The 19,833-nt window shown below is 36.4% G+C and overlaps 2 protein-coding genes across 4 annotated transcripts in view; both read right to left on the reverse strand.

Moving 5' to 3' along the window:
• The window catches only part of LOC128204072 (lens fiber membrane intrinsic protein-like), a 48,659-nt gene extending 32,532 nt beyond the window's left edge, over positions 1–16,127 (reverse strand). The window contains exon 1 of one of the 3 annotated variants that reach the window (XM_052905414.1): positions 15,706–16,127. In XM_052905414.1, coding sequence (XP_052761374.1) covers positions 15,706–15,895 — 190 coding nt within the window. In that variant the 5' untranslated portion in view covers positions 15,896–16,127. Of the gene's footprint in view, positions 1–4,266; positions 4,794–14,178; positions 14,741–15,705 lie in introns of those variants that run through there. The other 2 variants (XM_052905408.1, XM_052905413.1) reach the window with 2 other exon arrangements.
• A 2,329-nt stretch (positions 16,128–18,456) lies between these two features.
• LOC128204073 (uncharacterized) lies at positions 18,457–19,765 on the reverse strand. The gene is made up of 3 exons (XM_052905415.1): positions 19,663–19,765; positions 19,146–19,246; positions 18,457–18,684 (listed from the first exon to the last, which is right to left on the reverse strand). The coding sequence occupies exons 1-3, from the start codon at positions 19,717–19,719 to the stop codon at positions 18,531–18,533; spliced, it is 312 nt and encodes a 103-aa protein (XP_052761375.1). The 5' UTR covers positions 19,720–19,765; the 3' UTR covers positions 18,457–18,530.
• Positions 19,766–19,833: the final 68 nt, after the last annotated feature.

The following is a 19,833-nucleotide window of genomic DNA, read 5'->3' on the forward strand; positions in this document are numbered from 1 at the left end:
GACAAAAAATCAGATCGTAGATTTTCATATTTCCGTTCGAAAAATAATGTTTTATGGCTTAAACCGTTACTAACGGATTAAGTAAAATGCATAAAACATCATTTTTTAACTTAAATATAAAAATCTGCGATCTAATTTTTTGGCTCGTTCCAAGACACAAAAATAAAAAAAGTTGTCAAAACGTTCAATCTGTGAGAGTGCAGCTTTAAGATGCTTTATGAATTCGGCCCCAGATAACCTAACGTGAAACAGTGTTATCATTCTGCAGTTTCCATGAAAAACTAAGGTTAGCACTATATCAATTTCATTTATACGCCCAAAAACGTAACATGAAAACATGTACTCGTTCAGCAGCTTTCATAAAAACTAAGGTTGTCACTATTAATATCATTTCTAAGCCAGAAAACGCAACGTGAAAAAGTGTTATCATTCTGCAGTTTCCATAAAAAAATAAGGTTATCACTATTAATATCATTTCTAAGCCAGAAAACACAACGTGTAAAAATGGAATCCTTCCGCAGCTTCCATAAAAAATATGGCTATCACTATCGACATCATTTCCAAGCCAGGGAGATGCGGCTCAGGTCTAGCCCATTAACATCATGAGGGTCGTTCGCGCCGCTTGAGTTCGTCTGATGTGTATTTTTATTCCAAGGATATATTTTTTTCTGGTTTATGATGAATAGGGAGTTTGGAAAATTGTGGAAAAAATCAGATTAAGATCTTGGGAGAATGTAAGACTTTGAAGAATACAGTGCATGAAAATAAATCAGATCTTTCTTAAATGCTACTTTTACTAGCATCTTCTCTATTTCGAGCAAAAAAATACCTTATATAGCTGTTCGTGTAAACATGTATATACACATGTTCAACGAAGACTCATATATAGGTAATTTAACATTGTTAAATGTATATATAATTAAACGTAGCTGTACGAAAACATGGTTCGATGAAGCCTTTTGTATACATGGTTCAATGTAGCTACGCGTAAACATGGTTCGATGTAACCGAATGTATGCATGGTTCAACGTAGCTAAGCGTAAACAGAATTCATTGTAGAATCATGTATATGCTGGTTCAACGTAGCTACGCGTAAACATGATTCAATGCAGCCACATGTATGCATGGTACAACGAAGCTACGCGTAAACACGATTCATTGTAGCCACATGTATAAATGGTTCAACGTAGCTACGCGTAAAAGGATTCAATGTAGCCACATGTATGCATGGTTCAACGTAGCTACGCGTAAACAAGATTCAATGCAGCCACATGTATGCATGGTTCAACGTAGCTACGCGTAAACAAGATTCAATGCAGCCACATGTATGCATGGTTCAACGTAGCTACGCGTAAACACGATTCATTGTAGCCACATGTATGCAGGGTTCAACGTAGCTACGCATACACAGGATTCAATGTAGACATAAGTATGCATAGTTCAACGTAGCTACGCGTAAACATGGTTCGGAGTAGTCACATGAATGCATGGTTCAACGTAGCTACGCGTAAACATGATCGATGCAGCCACATGTAGGGTTCAACGTAGCTACGCATACACAGGATTCAATGTAGACATATGTATGCATAGTTCAACGTAGCTACGCGTAAACTTGGTTCGAAGTAGCCACATGTATGCATGGCTCAACGTAGCTACGCGTAAACATGGTTCAACGTAGCTACGCGTAAAAAGGATTCAATGTAGCAACATGTATGCATGATTGAACGTTGTTTTGTACGCAAGTACCTATATACATTGTTCTGTGTAGCTACATGTATACAAGATGCAACGTAGCTACACATATGATTAACACAACGTTGCTAAACGTATATATGATTCAACGAAGCTAAACGTATATATGATTCAACGAAGCTAAACGTATATATGATTCAACGCAACTAAACGACTATATGGCTCAACGTAGCTTCACATATATATGACTCAACGTAGCTGCAAACACGTATATATACACGTATATATGACTCAACGTAGCTACAAACATGTATATATGCCTCAACGTAGCTACACATATATATGCCTCAACGTAGCTTCACATATATATGACTCAACGCAGTAACACGTTTATATGCCTCAACGTAGCTACAGGTATATATGACTCAACGTAGCTACACATATATATGACTTAACGCAGTTACACGTTTATATGACTCAACGTAGCTACACATATATATGACTCAACGTAGCTACACGTATATATGACTCAACGTAGCTACACTTTTATATGACTCAACGTAGCTACACTTTTATATGACTCAACGTAGCTACACATACAAATGACTCAACGTAGCTACACGTATATATGACTCAACGTAGCTACACATATATATGACTCAACGTAGCTACACGTATATATGACTCAACGTAGCTACACGTATATATGACTCAACGTAGCTACACTTTTATATGACTCAACGTAGCTACACATATATATGACTCAACGTAGCTACACGTATATATGACTCAACGTAGCTACACGTTTATATGACTCAACGTAGCTACACTTTTATATGACTCAACGTAGCTACACGTATATATGACTCAACGTAGCTACACTTTTATATGACTCAACGAAACTACACATATATATGACTCAACGTAGCTACACGTATATATGACTCAACGTAGCTACACTTTTATATGACTCAACGTAGCTACACATATATATGACTCAACGTAGCTACACGTATATATGACTCAACGTAGCTACACTTTAATATGACTCAACGTAGCTACACGTATATATGACTCAACGTAGCTACACTTTTATATGACTCAACGTAGCTACACATACAAATGACTCAACGTAGCTACACATATATATGACTCAACGTAGCTACACTTTTATATGACTCAACGTAGCTACACATATATATGACTCAACGTAGTTACACGTATATATGACTCAACGTAGCTACACGTATATATGACTCAACGTAGCTACACTTTTATATGACTCAACGTAGCTACACGTATATATGACTCAACGTAGCTACACGTATATATGGCTCAACGTAGCTACACTTTTATATGACTCAACGTAGCTACACGTATATATGACTCAACGTAGCTACACGTATATATGACTTAACGTAGCTACACGTATATATGACTCAACGTAGCTACACATATATATGACTCAACGTAGCTACACGTATATATGACTCAACGTAGCTACACTTTTATATGACTCAACGTAGCTACACATACAAATGACTCAACGTAGTTACACATATTTGACTCGATGTAGCTACAGGTTTATATGACTAAACGTTGCTACAAAAATATGACTTAACGTAGCTATACACGTATAAATGACTCTATGTAGATACACATATATATGATTCAACTTCGTTACACGTATATATGATTCAACTTCGCTACACGTATAAATGATTCAACTTCGCTACACGTATATATGATTTAACGTATCTACACATATACATAATTCAACTTCGCTACACTTATATACTATTCAACTTCGCTACACGTTTATATGATTCAACGTTGCTACACATACATATGACTCAACGTAGCTACACATATATATGATCAATGTAGTTACACATATATATGATTCAATGGCGCTATACATATATATATATATATATATATATATATATATATGATTCAACATTTCTACACTTATATATGCTTCAACGTAGCTTCACATATATGTGATATATGTGTAGCTACGTAAAATACGTATGTATAATTCAACGTAGCTACACGTATATTTGACTCAACGTAGCTACACATATATGTAATTCAACGTAATATGCGTATATATGACTCAAGGTAGCTACACTTGTCAATGATTCAACGGAGCTACACATACACATGATTCAACGTAGCTACACGTATATGTGACCCAACGTAACTACACGTATATGTAAGCCAACGTAGATATGCGTATATATGATTCAACGTAGCTACACATATAAATGATTCAACGTAGCTCTACGTATGAATGAATTAACGTAGCTACATAATTATATAAATGACTCAATGTAGTTCTATATATACATGATTCAGCGTAGATTCATGTATTAACTACCAATGTAGCTAGAAGTTTACACGTTTGAATTTAGATATAGGAACAAATGATTTGACGAAGCTAGATAATAATGTATACATACTTCAACATGTTTACACGTATACAGAATTTAAATTAATGGTGAATATTGCTGTGAATTGAATTGTAATACATTGAATTAAATCGATTTGATTTCAAATGATTTGTAGTACCTGGTTCCCCGTAGTAGCTTCCGCATTGTGACCCATGGAAAGTCTCGTGGCATGCCTTCCACAACCCCCTGTGGGAACTAGGATAGTTGTTCCAGTAGGGCGTGGCAAACCCTACCAGCTGCAGGATCACCCCGAGAATCGATAGGATGAACACCACCTTGATCATCGTTGATGCTGTGTTGAACCCCGCCATTTTTTTGCAAGTTTGTTGTTGTTTTGAATCGATGGTAAGTTCCAGTTGCAGAAAATCAAGTGCTTGTAGAAAATGCGGCAGACTCAAAATCACAACGCAGCTAGCGGTAACACTTTTAGAGTTTCAGGGTGAAATTATGTGTGTAACAAGCCAATACAATATCCCAGCAATCAACACAACCTGTCAGCAATTCCGGCAAGCAGAAATCATAGACGATGCTAAAAACATAGGAAATACAAGCTAGCACTACGCCTATCGTTCAGCCCAGCGTAGGAACACCAAATACACTTATTCCGTAAACAAGCGGGAGTACAGTTAAGAATCGCTCGCTGGAGCGGAGTACTAGGATTTATAGAGTAGCTTTAGTGTTTAATATTTGTACGGACTTTTTTTCTGTGTATATCTTTCCAGGTAAAGATTTGCCAAGTCTGTTGAAGGTGTTTGTAAACGTATTCCTTGTTTTAGGTGTAAAAAAATAACACAACGTGCGATATCTGTAAATAAATGAGGGTAATTTGTAAGAAGTCGGGAAGATTTTGCGAAGAGCAAAATAGTGTGTTAAAGGCACAGGTCACAACAACTCGACTGAGGAGAAACATAAATCAAAACAACTTTAATGTTTGGCGGAGTAATTCTGTTAAACAGCCTTTCATAGCAGCTCGCGCTGAATATAATATACAGTCGAACCTCGTTGGCTCGAACTCGCTTGGCTCGATTTCCTCGTTGGCTCGAACTCGCTTGGCTCGATTTCCTCGTTGGCTCGAACTGGATGTAAAATATCGATTTTGATTTTTACTGAATGTAACAATTCCCGCTTTGCGCGATTTTCTCGAGGCTTGATGTAATTTCACATGTGAGTTCGACCTAACGGGGTTCGACTGTAATTATCTTGAAATTAAACTCCCTATGACGTAATTCTATATTTCAGTCTAAAATGGTTCATTCCGATGTAATCTTTGCATAATTTTATTTAAATAATTATTCTAATATTGACATTGTAAGTTTACTTGGAAAATTATACGGGGGGGGGGGGGGGTGCCCCCGCCTCTCATTAAAAGTTTACTTGGGAAATTATACGGGGTGTCGGGTAAGGGTGCCCCCACCTCTCATGAAAAGTTTACTTGGAGAATTATACGGGGGTGCCACCGCCTCTCCTGCATCCACTTGTGCAACTTTTTAGTCTAAATAGGGTCTAAATACAGATCATGTTCCATGTTATTTTGTTCGACCATTTGCATGAGTGTCCCTTTAATTTTAAACTCTGGCGGTAACTGAACAAATGATACATACGATGAAACGCCCATTGGCGTCTGAGTGTTCGTGTTATATTTCATTTTCACTCCCACCACTTGTTTACCAAGGTTAGCAAATGAATGCCCTGTCTGGTGAATGTCTTTATATGGCAAATTAAAGCTGCACTCTCACAGATTGACCGTTTTGACAATTTTATATTATTTGTCTTAGAATCAGTCAATTTTTTAGTAAGAGTGCATCTTTCAAATAATCTTAAACATTTATTTCAGTAAATGGAGCAGTCAGCTGTTATTGATTTTAATTAGGTGACGCGGTAGATATACACAGTGGTTGATCCAGTATTTGGTAGTTTGAACAATATAATGTAGACCACTAAAACACTTCAAGTTTGTTTGTATGTACTTGTATGAACAATAAATTGTTATGTGACTGTGACGCATCAAGCCATTTATTTCTGAAGTATATTCCTTAAAAAATGCATCGACCTTTAGTGTGCGCCTTTAACACAAAAACGTCCCGGATGCGAGTTTTAAACTCTTACTCGTCAAATCGGCTCATCAATCAATCATTCGGTCAGTCGCATAGTCAATCAATCAATTACTTACTTACTCAATTAAGCAATCAATTAATCGATCAATCAATTACGTTGCCATTAAATCAATAAATCAATTGGTCAACCTTTCTTGCAGGACTTGTTTGATTTGATATGATTTACGCACACTTTGAGTATATAATTATAATCACATACAAAAATATACGTAAGTTTTAAAATACACTTCAGTAGGTAAACGTCTGTTTGTTTGTTATGTATGTGCTTCTTTCTTTACCATATGATTAGCAATTATTTAGTATTATAATTTTAGTATACAATTATAATGACGTACAAAAACCAGGGGCGTAGCCAGCGTTACGCACTTACGCATGTGCGTAAGATTAATTTGAAAAATGAAAAAAATAATGATGGCCAAAAATGGCATAAGAGAATATTTATATCAGAATAAAGGGAAGATAACCTATAGTAAGCATTGTTTCTCTGTGCTCGATAGCTTACTGAGCCTAAATAAATCACTTGGTAACTACAAAGTCGGCGGCCTGGAACCTATAAATCCCTCCAAACACACATCAGTGCTCAACATGTTAGTTCCATTTCCCATTTTTTTCCCTGGGGAGCACCCCGAACACCCCTACGGCTACAGGGATATTCCCCTCACACACCTTCCCCCTTTCGTGCGTAACATTCAGTAAAGCCTGGCTACGCCCCTGAAAACAGTATAAGTATAATAGTACTCATTTAAGTTTTAGAATAAACTTTAGTATGGGTTGAATTCTGTTTGTTTGTTATGTGTGTGTTTCTTTTTTGATCACCTTTTAGGAGTGAATACTTTAACAGTAATCATCCCTGCTCAAGTGGCTATATATTCCCAGGAAGCCAAGATGAAGTCAAGATGAACATGTGTAATGCATCAAGTATTTGAGACCTTGAAAACACCCACTACAGATTTTTACTAATTTAGCCTGGCAACATGTCTGCGTTTAGTGATAACAAAAATCAAAAATCTGAAACGATCACAAATAATTAGAATAAATGTATACATGGCATACATGGTTCAACGAAGCTACGCTCAAGCAAGTAATTATTATTTAGTTGCATGACCACATTGTTTCACGTAGATTCGGTAAGCAGGATTCAATGTAGCTACGTATATACATGGATCAACGTAACTACAGGTATATATGACTCAGCGTAGCTACACATATATATGATTCAACGTAGCTACACATATATATGATTCAACGTAACTACACATATATATGACTCAGCGTAGCTACACATATATATGATTCAACGTAGCTACACATATATATGATTCAACGTAACTACACATATATATGACTCAGCGTAGCTACACATATATATGACTCAACGAAACTACACGTTTATATGACTCAACGAAGCTTCACATTTATATGACTTAACGAAACTAGACGTTTATATGACTCAAATAAACTACACGTTTATATGACTCAACGAAACTACACATTTATATGACTCAACGAAACTACACATTTATATGACTCAACGAAACTACACGTTTATATGACTCAAAGAAACTACACGTTTATATGACTCAACGAAACTACACGTTTATATGACTCAACGAAACTACACGTTTATATGACTCAACGAAGCTTCACATTTATATGACTCAACGAAACTACACGTTTATATGACTCAACGAAACTACACATTTATATGACTCAACGAAACTACACATTTATATGACTTAACGAAGCTATACGTATGTATGATTCAACGAAGTTACACATATATATGCCACAATGTAGCTCCATATATACATGATGCAACTATATAACGTTACTATATGTGTTTTCATAGATCAACATGCCTACATGATGAGGCTGATCGCGAACAGTTCCATTTGACATTTTCAGAAATCCACTTTTTGACAAATATATATATATATATATATAAATCAAATATTGTGCCTTATATCATACAAAAATATAAAGTTCATATCTGTACAAATATTTATTTTTATTGTTTTTTTTTGTCGTTCATTTCTTTGATTTATATGAATGAAAAGCATAAATCGAACCTTTTATGGCTATAATATATTTTTAAAAAATCAAAATACTTCTTCTGTTTTCAAATAAAACAGTTTCGCGGTATTCTAGTCTTTGATTAGAATTAACTTTTACTGCGAAACTATTGTAAGTGCAGCACATTTCTCAATTTTGGGCACTTTAAAAAAAAAAGAAAAAAAAGATCGCAGGTTTTCATATTTATGTTAAAAATTTGAAATTTTATGCATTTTCCTTAAAGCCTTAGTAACGCTTTAACCATAAAACATTAGTTTCGAACGCAATATGAAAAGTCTTCTTAAATACACAAAGATACCTGACAACATATTACGTCCTTAGTATGGCATAGTGTTAGCGCTCATGTCTCCATTTAAAGGATCGCCGGATAGATTTAGAAAGCCTCTGATAAAAATAATCGCCAAGTTTTGTTTAAGTTCATTTATTGGTGATATACACTGTATAATACAGTATCTTTTCTAGCGGCATCGCATGCGCAACGGCTAGTTAAGAGATATTCTTGTCAAACTCTAATGCACCAGTCAATTGAAACCAAGCCCCCCCCCCCGCTAGTAAAAGCCCTGCCCAAAGGCCCCGCACCCCAGGGGCATCATAGGTTAGGCCAATTCCCCGCTGTTTTCGGCGCGAAAACAAAACCACCGCAGTCACTCGGCACTGCGGGGTCACCTTGAAGATAAAAACACGGTCCATTACCCCCGCTATCCCCGGTTTACACCCGTACCTGTGGGTGGGGGGTCGTGATTACAATTGACTGGTGCTTAAAAAGTGTTGCTTTTTTCACTTCAATAACTATCATTGAATAGGGATATTCTACTGTATTACTAGGAAAATACTTATTACAGGCCATCAAAGACAATTTGATTGTTCATAATCGGCTGAAGACTAGTAATATAGATAAATAGTGCGTCCAGGATATCCATACAAAAATCCACAAGATTCACTAGGCTCTCTGACTAAGTGACATTGCAGTAGTTTGGTCATTAGGACAGTAATAATGTGTATAATTGTAGTGCTTTTAAAGCTGCACTCTCACAGATATTCCATTTTTTACAACTTATTTTTTTTTGTCTTGGAACGAGTCAATTTTTGCGAAAATCCATGGAAACCACAAACCAGTTATATAAGACTGCTGACAAAAATATAGATCGCAGATTTTTATATTTAAGTTAAAAAAAATGATGTTTTATGCATTTTTCTTAAACCGTTAGTAACGGTTTAAACCAAAAAAACATTAATTTTCGCACGGAAATAGTAAAAACTACGATCTGAGTTTTTGTCAGCAAACTTATATCATTGGTTTGAAGATGTTTACGCAAAAATTTGCTCTTTCCAAGACAAAAAAAAAAAAAAAACAGTTGTAAAAATGGTAAATCTGTTAAAGTGCAGCTTTAAATCTTACATGTGCGAGGTAAATATATGATGTCCACGTTGTTTCCATGTCTAAATCTGTTTCTTGCTTGGGAAGATATCATATTATAAAGTTGTTCAATCAACTGAGAAAATGTTTCTTGAAATGTATATTTTTTCCTGAAAATCTTGCTGAATTAATGTGATTTGTCCTTTATTTTAACTATTTACTTCAGTTTTCAATTTAAAAAAAAATAGTTTCAGTTCACATGCAGCTGCTGAATTAAAGTCATTTTATCTGGTAAAAACATTCCATTACTTATACAGTCGAATCCCGTTGGTTTGAACTCGTTTGGCTCGAATTGCTCCTTGGCTCGAACTGTATGCAAACGACCGATTTCTTTATACTGTATGTAAGCAATCCCGCTTGGCTCGAACTTTGCGAGGCTCGAGGTTTTTCCGCCGGTCCATCGAGCCAACGGGTTTCGACTGGTATATATATAAAGAGTATTTGGAAATCGGCAAATAGGACAGTTTCGCATTTATTTTAAAAAGTATTTATCTGCTGCTTTTTTCTTTAAGTGACTTTTGTTCATAACTTTTTTGAGTAGAAAGTTATGAAGTATCATTTAAATAGTGAAAACGCAGAATAAACCTTTTTTTTAAAAATTCAAATGTCATATAGAACAGTTTCGTGAAATGCGAATTTAGTTTCGTCCATTTTGACCGGGAAACTGTTCTAAGTAACACATTTTAATAAATGCATATTTTAGAAAGGCATTGGTTAAAGTCTGAGTCATACCTTTATTTCTGACATCACTTTGAACTTAATTTCTTATTCAAGTAACAAGAAAGGCCTAAATAAAGAAAATGAACAGTTTTTAGCTTTTCCATAACAATTTACAAAAAAAAGCAATGGGAACAGTTTCGCGCTAAGCCCTAGATGTATACATCATTCAAATTAATGGTTTATATTGCTGTGAATTGAATTGTAATAAATTGAATTTAATCGAATTGAATTGAAATGATTTGTAGTACCTGGTCCCGCCTGGTTGCCCCCGCATTGGGACCAATTGTAAGTCTCGTGGCATCCCCTCCACAACCCCCGGTGGGACCCCGAGAAGTTGTTCCAGTAGAGAGTGGCAAACCCTGCCAGATGCAAGACCACCCCGAGTATCGATAGGATGAACACCGCCTTGATCAGCGTTGATATCGCCATTATTAAGTTTGTTCTTTTTAGTCAATGGTAAATTCCAGTAGCGGAAAATCAAGTGTTTGTAGCGTTGAGACAGACCCAAAATCACACCCCAGCCAATTGGAACACTTATAGAGTCTCAGGGGGTGAACTTATGTGGGTAACAAGCCAAAACAATATCCCAGCAATCAACACAACCTGTCAGCAATTCCGGCAAGCAGAAATCAAAGACGATGCGATAAACACAGGAAATACAATCTTGCAGTACGCCTATCCGTTCAGCCCAGCGTTGGAACGCCAAATACAGATTTTTTTTTATCGATTCGATGACATTCTCAAATGGGCCCAGAATGAATAACTTCAAAATGTCAGATGTTAGTTCCACTGCTCTGTTCGACAAATTCAGAGAAAGACACGGTGTAAAATTATTGTTTTATATCTGTGTTTGTGTAATCAATAAACTTGAATTAAATGAAACTGACACAAAATGTTATTTATTTTCAAGAATATGTGTGCTGTTTTCACGACGGAAATATATTACAAGTCGATTCAATTGCGGATGAAAACATTAGACTTAAATCGGACTCAATTTGGTGATACATTTTTGTATTTCGGATGTGTCGAATGTTCGCTATCTCGAACTTTTTGTCTAGAACCCGTCGAGTTCGACATAATGAGTTTCGACTGTAGACTTATTTAATACGTGCGGAAGCACAGTTAAGAATCGCTCGTCTGGCTTCATATCTGCTTTTAGTGATAACAAAATCTTAAGCTTTTCTGAAACGATCACAAATAATTAGAATTTCCAAAAAATTCTTTAGATAACTATTGAAATTGGCGTCGGATATCTACTTCCAAATTCGATGCCATAATGATATTTGTGTCGTGTCACAGATTTATGTAGAAAAAATACAAGAAACATATTGCTTTGATTTATAATGGGCATTTATTCAAAATGCCATAAAGAAATCAAAGTCAAAAAGAATAAGTTGACAAGTGTTACGTTATGTTTCCCGTAATACAATAGTTGGGTGGGTAAACCGCAAAAAGGCAAAGCAGCCGTCAACGAGTACAAATATATAAACCATGGTGGATATGTCCGTTGTCGTGTGTCTGCAACAATGTCACTTCAAACTTTTGATACCAAAATGATATTGGTGTCGTTTATCGATAATGTGACATCAAAATAATAAACCATTTTGTAACTGATGTCGTGAATCGACGACAATATCGACGACTATAAAATTTAAAAATTGGATACCATATTTAAAATGGCGCCGTGCTTTGACGACAATATGACTACAAAATTTTGATACCATACTGAAACTGGCGTCGTGTTTTGACGACAATGTGACTTCAAAATTCGATACCATATTGAAACTGACGTCGTGTACCAACGACATTGTGACTTCAAAATTCTTTATCATTTTAAAACTGGCGTCGTGTATCGACGACAATATGATTATCGATGACAATCAAACTTCAAAATTCAATACCATATGGAAAGTGGCGTCGTGAATCGACGACAATGTGACTTCAAAATTCGATACCATATTTAAACTGGCGTCGTGTATCGACGACAATGCGACTTCAAAATTCGATATCATATTTAAACTGGCGTCGTGAATCGACGACAGTGCGACTTCAAAATTCGATATCATATTTAAACTGGCGGCGTGAATCGACGACAGTGCGACTTCAAAATTCGACACCATATTTAAACTGGCGTCGTGAATCGACGACAATGCGACTTCAAAATTCGATACCATATTTAAACTGGCGTCGTGTATCGGCAACAATGCGACTTCAAAACTCGATACCATATTTAAACTGGCGTCGTGTATCGGCAACAATGTGACTTCAAAATTCTTTATCATATTAAAACTGGCGTCGTGTATCGACGACAATATCGATGACAATCAAAATTCGATACCATATGGAAAGCGGCGTCGTGTATCGACGACAATGTGACTTCAAAATTCGATACCATATTTAAACTGGCGTCGTGTATCATCGACGATGAAACTTCGAAATGCTCTACTATAATTATTAAAACTAGCGGCTTGTATTGACGGAAAGAAACGTCAACATTATAATTACTTTTGTTACAGATCTCACTGATGCTTTGTCATTTTCTCTTATAGTCAAAGCTTCTTAAAGTGGCACTCTTATTCAAAAATCAATACATACACATGAATAACAAACATCAATTTTTACTGATAAACCTTTATCTACTTACTAAATAATGCATTCATAGAAAATAATGAGAACTGATAACAAGATTGTAACTGTGTATTTAATAGCAGAAAGTACAAACATATTAAATGATTGGTGAATGCTAAAAGATTTAGTGTGGTTTACATAAGGGGGAACTGTTTTATGCATATTTCTTTCAAATTAAGCACGGTATCCTTCATAAAAACCATTGTTTTCGACATTTATGCATCTTTTTTGGAACATTGAAACAATATCATTAATAGTGGTAAATCCTATTTGGGAGTAAGAGTGCATCTTTAAATATAATGCTCCCAGCGATTCAAGACAAACCCCCAATCACATTGTATTCCGATCCCCAATTCTCGCTTCACGACGTTACGCTATATAACATGTAATGAAATGAAGTGAACGTCACGCTATGCTTTTAATGCGATTGGACAAACCTATAGTTAACCTCAGCAGCCTCATGGTTGAAATTCAAACACGCTTTGTTTTGGAAATAATGGAAAGTATCAGTTTTCAAAACTGATACAGCATTAGAAAAATACTCTATTTTCTTAAACGAAATCGGTTTTCACTCTTTACCACAAAGCAGGGGCGGTCGTGGATTCGACGTTAGAGGAGGTGTAACCTAGGGGCGTTTGACTTGAGCCCTCCATCAGGACCGAAACTTATTTGGTTTAAAATGTTGGTATGGGGGGTTGGTGGTACTCCCCCAAGAACATTTTAACAATTTCTTTTCCGAAATGGCGCATTTTGGGCGCGTTTTATTACTTTGTTCTCCTATATTGAAATAAAAAGTAAACTTGGACATGGAGGGGGGCGCCGGGGGTGCCCCACCCTTGTGCCGCTAGTGCAAAGTTTTTAACAGTTTAAACAAGATGTACATATCAAAATCCACACTTTTGTTTCATGTTCTCATCACGTAGGATTTCAGAGGGGAGCTATACATACTCAAAACTGCAAAAACCGGGTACAGAAGCCACGACTAGTTATCTAAGAATGAAGTCTAAATGTGACGTCAGCGTGACGTCAGACAAGAAAGCCCTACGAAAGCAAATAGTTTGTAATGCGTAAAACTTACTTCCGCCATCAGGCCGGAAACACAGGGTACCCGTCTCCTCGCATCCCTTCCATAGCCCCGAGTAGCCCCTAATCACAAACCCCGAGATCTCACTCGTAACGAGAGGTCCAAAGTGCCAAAACTGGCTGAAGAAGCCAATCACGTGACACCAGTTCGCGATCCCCACGAGACCGAACGAGATTTGAACGAACAGTGAGTCGACCAATAATTTGATACGCATCTCTGAGTAGGAACCGGAAGTGACGATATGGTTATTGTTTTCAGGTGTACGTTGACTAGTATTGTCTGTTTTTTTCAATAAATAACGTTTAAGTTGACGCACATGTGATAACACTTTATCCATCACCAAACGAATATCAAGGTAATCACATATAGATATTCCTGCACAGTTTCTATCCAGAAAAAAACGTCAATAAGAAACGTTAACGTTATATGAACGTAATCCTTATTTTCTGAAACGTTTACACTAAAATCCAAATTATAACACTGCCGAAGACATGTATCGACTTATAAAGCTGTAATTGCAGTTATAATACACAAACTTCGATTTAAAACAACGCTGTGAATATCCTTTTAACGCATACTTAACGTTACATTCGTTTCACGCTTCATTGCGTAATTTAAATGTTTATACATGAACACTGCACAATGTAACAAGCTAATTACTCACTGCAAAGCAATTCTTCACAATTGTTTGACAGCAAAGACAAGAGATGACAACGAAATAATTACGCTGGTCATAACCGTTGATGGTGTGTTACGAGTTAATTGACGTTTAATTATTACGGGAAAAGGGACGATACTCGGGGACATATGGTTTGGCTATATTGAAGTTCTCTCCCATGAATTGAATATATTCGTTGTAACAGAAACAAAACCAAAGAATTACAGAACCACACACATATGTGTTAATGCTTATAATGGCCGTATGTACATTCACCTGACAGGCGTCATCATGATATAAATACATGTAGAAACATTTAAGAGGGTGTAACCCTTTGAGTCCACAACACCCCATGCAAACCGACTACTCTTTCATTTTATGTACACCAATCCTGTGTAAAATGTAAAAATAAATGAATATGTATTGCAGAATTGTGAGGGTCTCCGTACTGAATAATGCCAACATTAAAGTTTCTGAGTACCTTGTGCCACCCTCTTGAGTAACACTACTCTTTAAAAACCTTTTAATCATGATTGCGTACCAAGGAGGGGTGGTGGTACGTGCGCGCGTTTAGATGTCGCTGTACCATATTGTCGAGCTTACCGTGCAATAGTTATCGAGTGTATGTTAATTGTACCTTGTTATTAAACTTACCGAGCGATAAATAACGTGCATGTGTCGAAATATCGTTATAGCATATTGTCTTGGTCATTGTGCAATACATAGCGTGCGCATGTTAAAATATGGTCACTATTCATCCTCACGTCACTTATTGAACGGTTAGCGCTCTGCCTAATGTGGTAATCTTTCAGTTGTGAGAAATACACCATGAACGAAAATATTTTTTATAAAAATGAACTTACCAGGCCATCCTCGACTGTCACCAGTGAAGAGACCGCTGTGGCCTTTCCCAAACACCAGGTCAACGGTTCCCCAGTACTCGGTAAACGCCCCGACCCCTTGAAGCACGGCCCCAACGGGCGCTAATATCACACACAGCTGTAGGAACCGGGTGGCTCGCAAAAACTTTATGGTTTCTCTGACCGGTGGCATTTTGTTGTTGTTGTTGTTGTTGTTGTTGCAGTAGCAGTTGTTGTTTTTTGTTTTTGTTATTGTTGTTGTTGCTGCTGATGATGATGCTGCTTCTGATGCTTCTGATGTTAATTCCGCCGTACAAAAACTTAAACTCCAATTTGAGTGTAAGAGCAAACTAAATTGTCTTTTTTTCGTAAATATGTGAACCTTCACCTATTTCCAATAGTAGATGTAAGTCAATTTGCTTTAGGATGTGTTTAGGACGATATCGATTCGTCGCGTATGTGAACAAAATCAATGACTGAATTATTCCCCAGCTCAGCTTACAAAACACTATTCACCTTAACTCCTTCCTTGTGTTATTGCACCATACAAAATTACAACAGGCGTAATTTGCAAAGACTTTTGTACTTCTTTTCAAACCCGCCAAATTGGGGATCTCAGATTTAAGTGTCGTGTCTAAAAATATCAGTTAGGTCAAATAATTTAAAGAGACTACGTTACAGCGTTTAGGAATGCTTAAGATAAATATACCAACTGATATCAACATTTGACCATTTGATATGTTTAATGATTTTAGATTCGAGCGAATATACTCGACACATGGTATTTCAGTAATTACAAACATATTTAATTGCTTTATGCACTATCTAACGTACATTTTCATTCATATTTATTGTCGTGTGGTCATCATCACATGTATAATTATATTTCATAACTATACAACTTATAACTAAGGAATTATTGGAGTTATTTTGCATGAGTATATAATATAAACTTAGTTTGATACTTAATATCATGGAAGAAAATTGAAATAGTGTTCGTAAGTTGTTCAGCTCATAAATATAATGAATAATTAATTTATTACTTTTAAATGTGTTTCAAATGTTATATATACAGCTGTTAACACTGCGATACAAATATACTTGTGCCTAGTTTACTTGCTTGCTATTTGTGTTTGTACATGTAAGCCATTTTATTCCATGAATTTGATAACGGGCCATGTTGGCCTATTTCAAATATATATATTGTGTTATATTTCCTTGAAAACACGTTCGCCTTCTAATCTAAACAACGTATCCTGGTTGCTTTAAGATAAAGATATCCTCACACCCACTCAAGCCAAATACAAACTAAATACATGCACAGCCCACTTAAATATCAATAATTAACCCAAGCCATTACTCACGATGAGGAGAAGGCCAGGAAAGAGGTCATCAGCTCGGGGTATCTTTCGTTAAATCAGTTCATGTTACCATGCATTTCAGTTCGCAATAAGGGATTTATATTATTGATGCATTTAATTTGATTGAGCGTTTTTGTATACGTGCGTGCGTGCGTGTGTGTTGTGTGTGTACGTGCTTGCGTGCGTGCGTATGTGTGTTGTGTTTTTTTTTCAAAGTCTTATCAATTAAAGCTGCACTGTCACAGATTGAACGTTTTGACAACTTTTTTGCCTTGGAACGAGCCAATATTTGCGAAAATCCATGGAAACCAGTTATATTAGACTGCTGACAAAGAAATAGATCGCAGATGTTTATATTTAAGTTCAAAAATGGATGTTTTATGCATTTTTCCTAAACCGTTAGTAACGGTTTAAGCCATTAAACATTACCTTTCGAGCGGAAATATGAGAGTCTGCGATCTGATATTTTGTCAGCAGTCTTTTATCATTGGTTTGCAAATATCTACGCAAAAGATTGGTCTTTCCGAGGCAAATTTTTTATCATCGACCGACGTGTTATTGTAAGATTAAGCAGTTTGATATCATAAATGTTACAGTTTCAAGTTTTACTTGCATGTTTAATTTATTTCTCTTCCGCGTTCATTCTTCGAATCTGTTACGAAATATACGTCATTCACAACGTGGGGTGGGATGCCAGTGGGGATAGGGTGTTGAGCTTATTCACCCTCGCTATCGGATTAGACCTATAGTCCGATTAACATATCAAATTTTGAAGAAAAAAAATGTCCTTGCAATTTAAAAAATGCCGAGATGTTTTACTAGGGGAAACAGATATATAAACAATCTGATACCTGTTATGGTCGCAAACATATCGTTATAACAAAGCATGCGTGTAAAAGGCTTTACTAATTTTTTAAGGCTATGTCGACCATTTTTTAAGTCATTGAGTTTTCAATCTCCTAATAATGTAATAATATAGCATACGTTTAAAAAAATACTTTCCTCATTTAGAATCATGATAACCTAAATCTTCAGCCAATGAAATTGCAGATAGGCAATCATTAAGACACTCGCTGGTCACCAAGGCGACCCGGGTTTGATTCCCGTGCGAATGTGTTTGCTTAATGATCATTAAGCCGGACAAGTGAGTTTTTTTCTCTACCCCAAACCCACCCACTCCCCACCCACACCCCCAACACACACACAAACACATACAAGACCACACTCTAGTGCAATATCGTGCCAACGATAGCGATCTAGCATAAGTGAATATACTTTTCTCCACGATAATTGTAAAATAAAAAGTTAAACTAAGATGGCCATAATACCTTTAAAGCTATGCCGCTGAGTATGTTGTTGTACACCATGACATATTTTGGACGACAATGGAAAATAGTTTCGATCATGACATTTATTTCACTCGAAATAATTGTCCATATCAATACAATGCACTTCATAATTCCACCTTTATCCGACTACTGAGGGGGCACCCGTCCTCCTACACGAACCCTTGCTAGTGTGAGCTATGGCGAAGATGCCCGTATGTTCAACACACTCTAGGCCTTCTGCGCAGTCGCAGCTCTGCCATAGCAACGATCCGTGACAACCTTCACCTTCCTGACTGTAAAGTTATATTGTTTTAAATTTGAAAAACATTGGCGCAGTTGCATCGCTTGAGTTGCATAATTTTCATATTAAATAATCATAAGTGAACAAAAAGTAAAATATCACCGCAGGCATATAGACGAACATAGAATTTATTTTATATAATGCCTATAATGTTTGGCGTTAAAAGGAATAATATAGTTTTACTAAGTATTAAAATCGACCAACATTCGCCTTTTTATTTCGAGTAAGTCTAAATTACGGGTTAGATTTACGAAATGCGAATTGGGCTTGTAACCCACGCATTATCCAGCTTGCTTTACTTGAAACCCTCACATGACCCTGTCATGATGTGACCTACATGTATTCAATGCCGAATACTTCATGTCCTATGCATAATCGACACAACCCATGTCACTAAACCGCAGGTGACCCTACATGTCACCTGCATTCCACACATGACTCTACATATCCTACCTGTAATTCTCGCAAATTCCATCCAACCCGATTATGTCAACTCTTCTGAAGCCACAACATTGGTCTTGTGGACAGTCCGTGTTTGTACTGCAGCCATACACCTACAAATGCAATGCGTCTTTTAATTAAGACACGTTAAGAGATCATCAGTTGGACAAACGAAGAGAAAATGCATACATCTTAAAGGCAGTATTCCTGCATTCAAAAATTGAAATCGAAGAACACAACCATACAAAATTATGCATAAAATATGTACATATAACATCATTTTGTTTACATTGGCCGCACCCAGCACACACCCTCAAATATCAACTCCCCCTCCTGAAAAAGGACAGCTCCAAAAATCAAATGGTGTGACGAATTGTGAAATAATTGCTCCAGAATACACCATTAATATATTTTATTTGTTTTTGGTTTAATGTCCACGCCGCTTTCGATTGATTCTGTCTGAGAGTCCCAGATTCCATTAATATCTAACATGAACACTAATTAGGTAAACTCCAAGATCTAGACTTACCAGAGCAGCACAATATATAGAACCAAACGTCAGCGTTAGAAATCTCGAAATTGCCATGTTAACTAGTAAACATCAAATACCTTTATGCTTTCCAAAGATATTTAATGTTTCTTATCTTTATAGTTCATAAGTATATAGTGTGATCAGTTTGAGTGCAAATGTGTTATTCAG

This window comes from Mya arenaria, chromosome 10 (assembly GCF_026914265.1).
Source record: "Mya arenaria isolate MELC-2E11 chromosome 10, ASM2691426v1".
Lineage (NCBI taxonomy): Eukaryota > Metazoa > Mollusca > Bivalvia > Myida > Myidae > Mya > Mya arenaria.

What these genes read in the sequence shown, in the direction of transcription:
- LOC128204073 (XM_052905415.1), bottom strand. Translation starts at nt 19,719, where the DNA reads ATGGCAATTTCGAGATTTCTAACGCTGACGTTTGGTTCTATATATTGT. An exon ending in CTATATATTGTGCTGCTCTG is followed by an intron (nt 19,247 to 19,662) that starts GTAAGTCTAGAT and finishes TTGCATTTGTAG; the next exon opens with GTGTATGGCTGCAGTACAAA. An exon ending in GGAATTTGCGAGAATTACAG is followed by an intron (nt 18,685 to 19,145) that starts GTAGGATATGTA and finishes ATAACTTTACAG; the next exon opens with TCAGGAAGGTGAAGGTTGTC.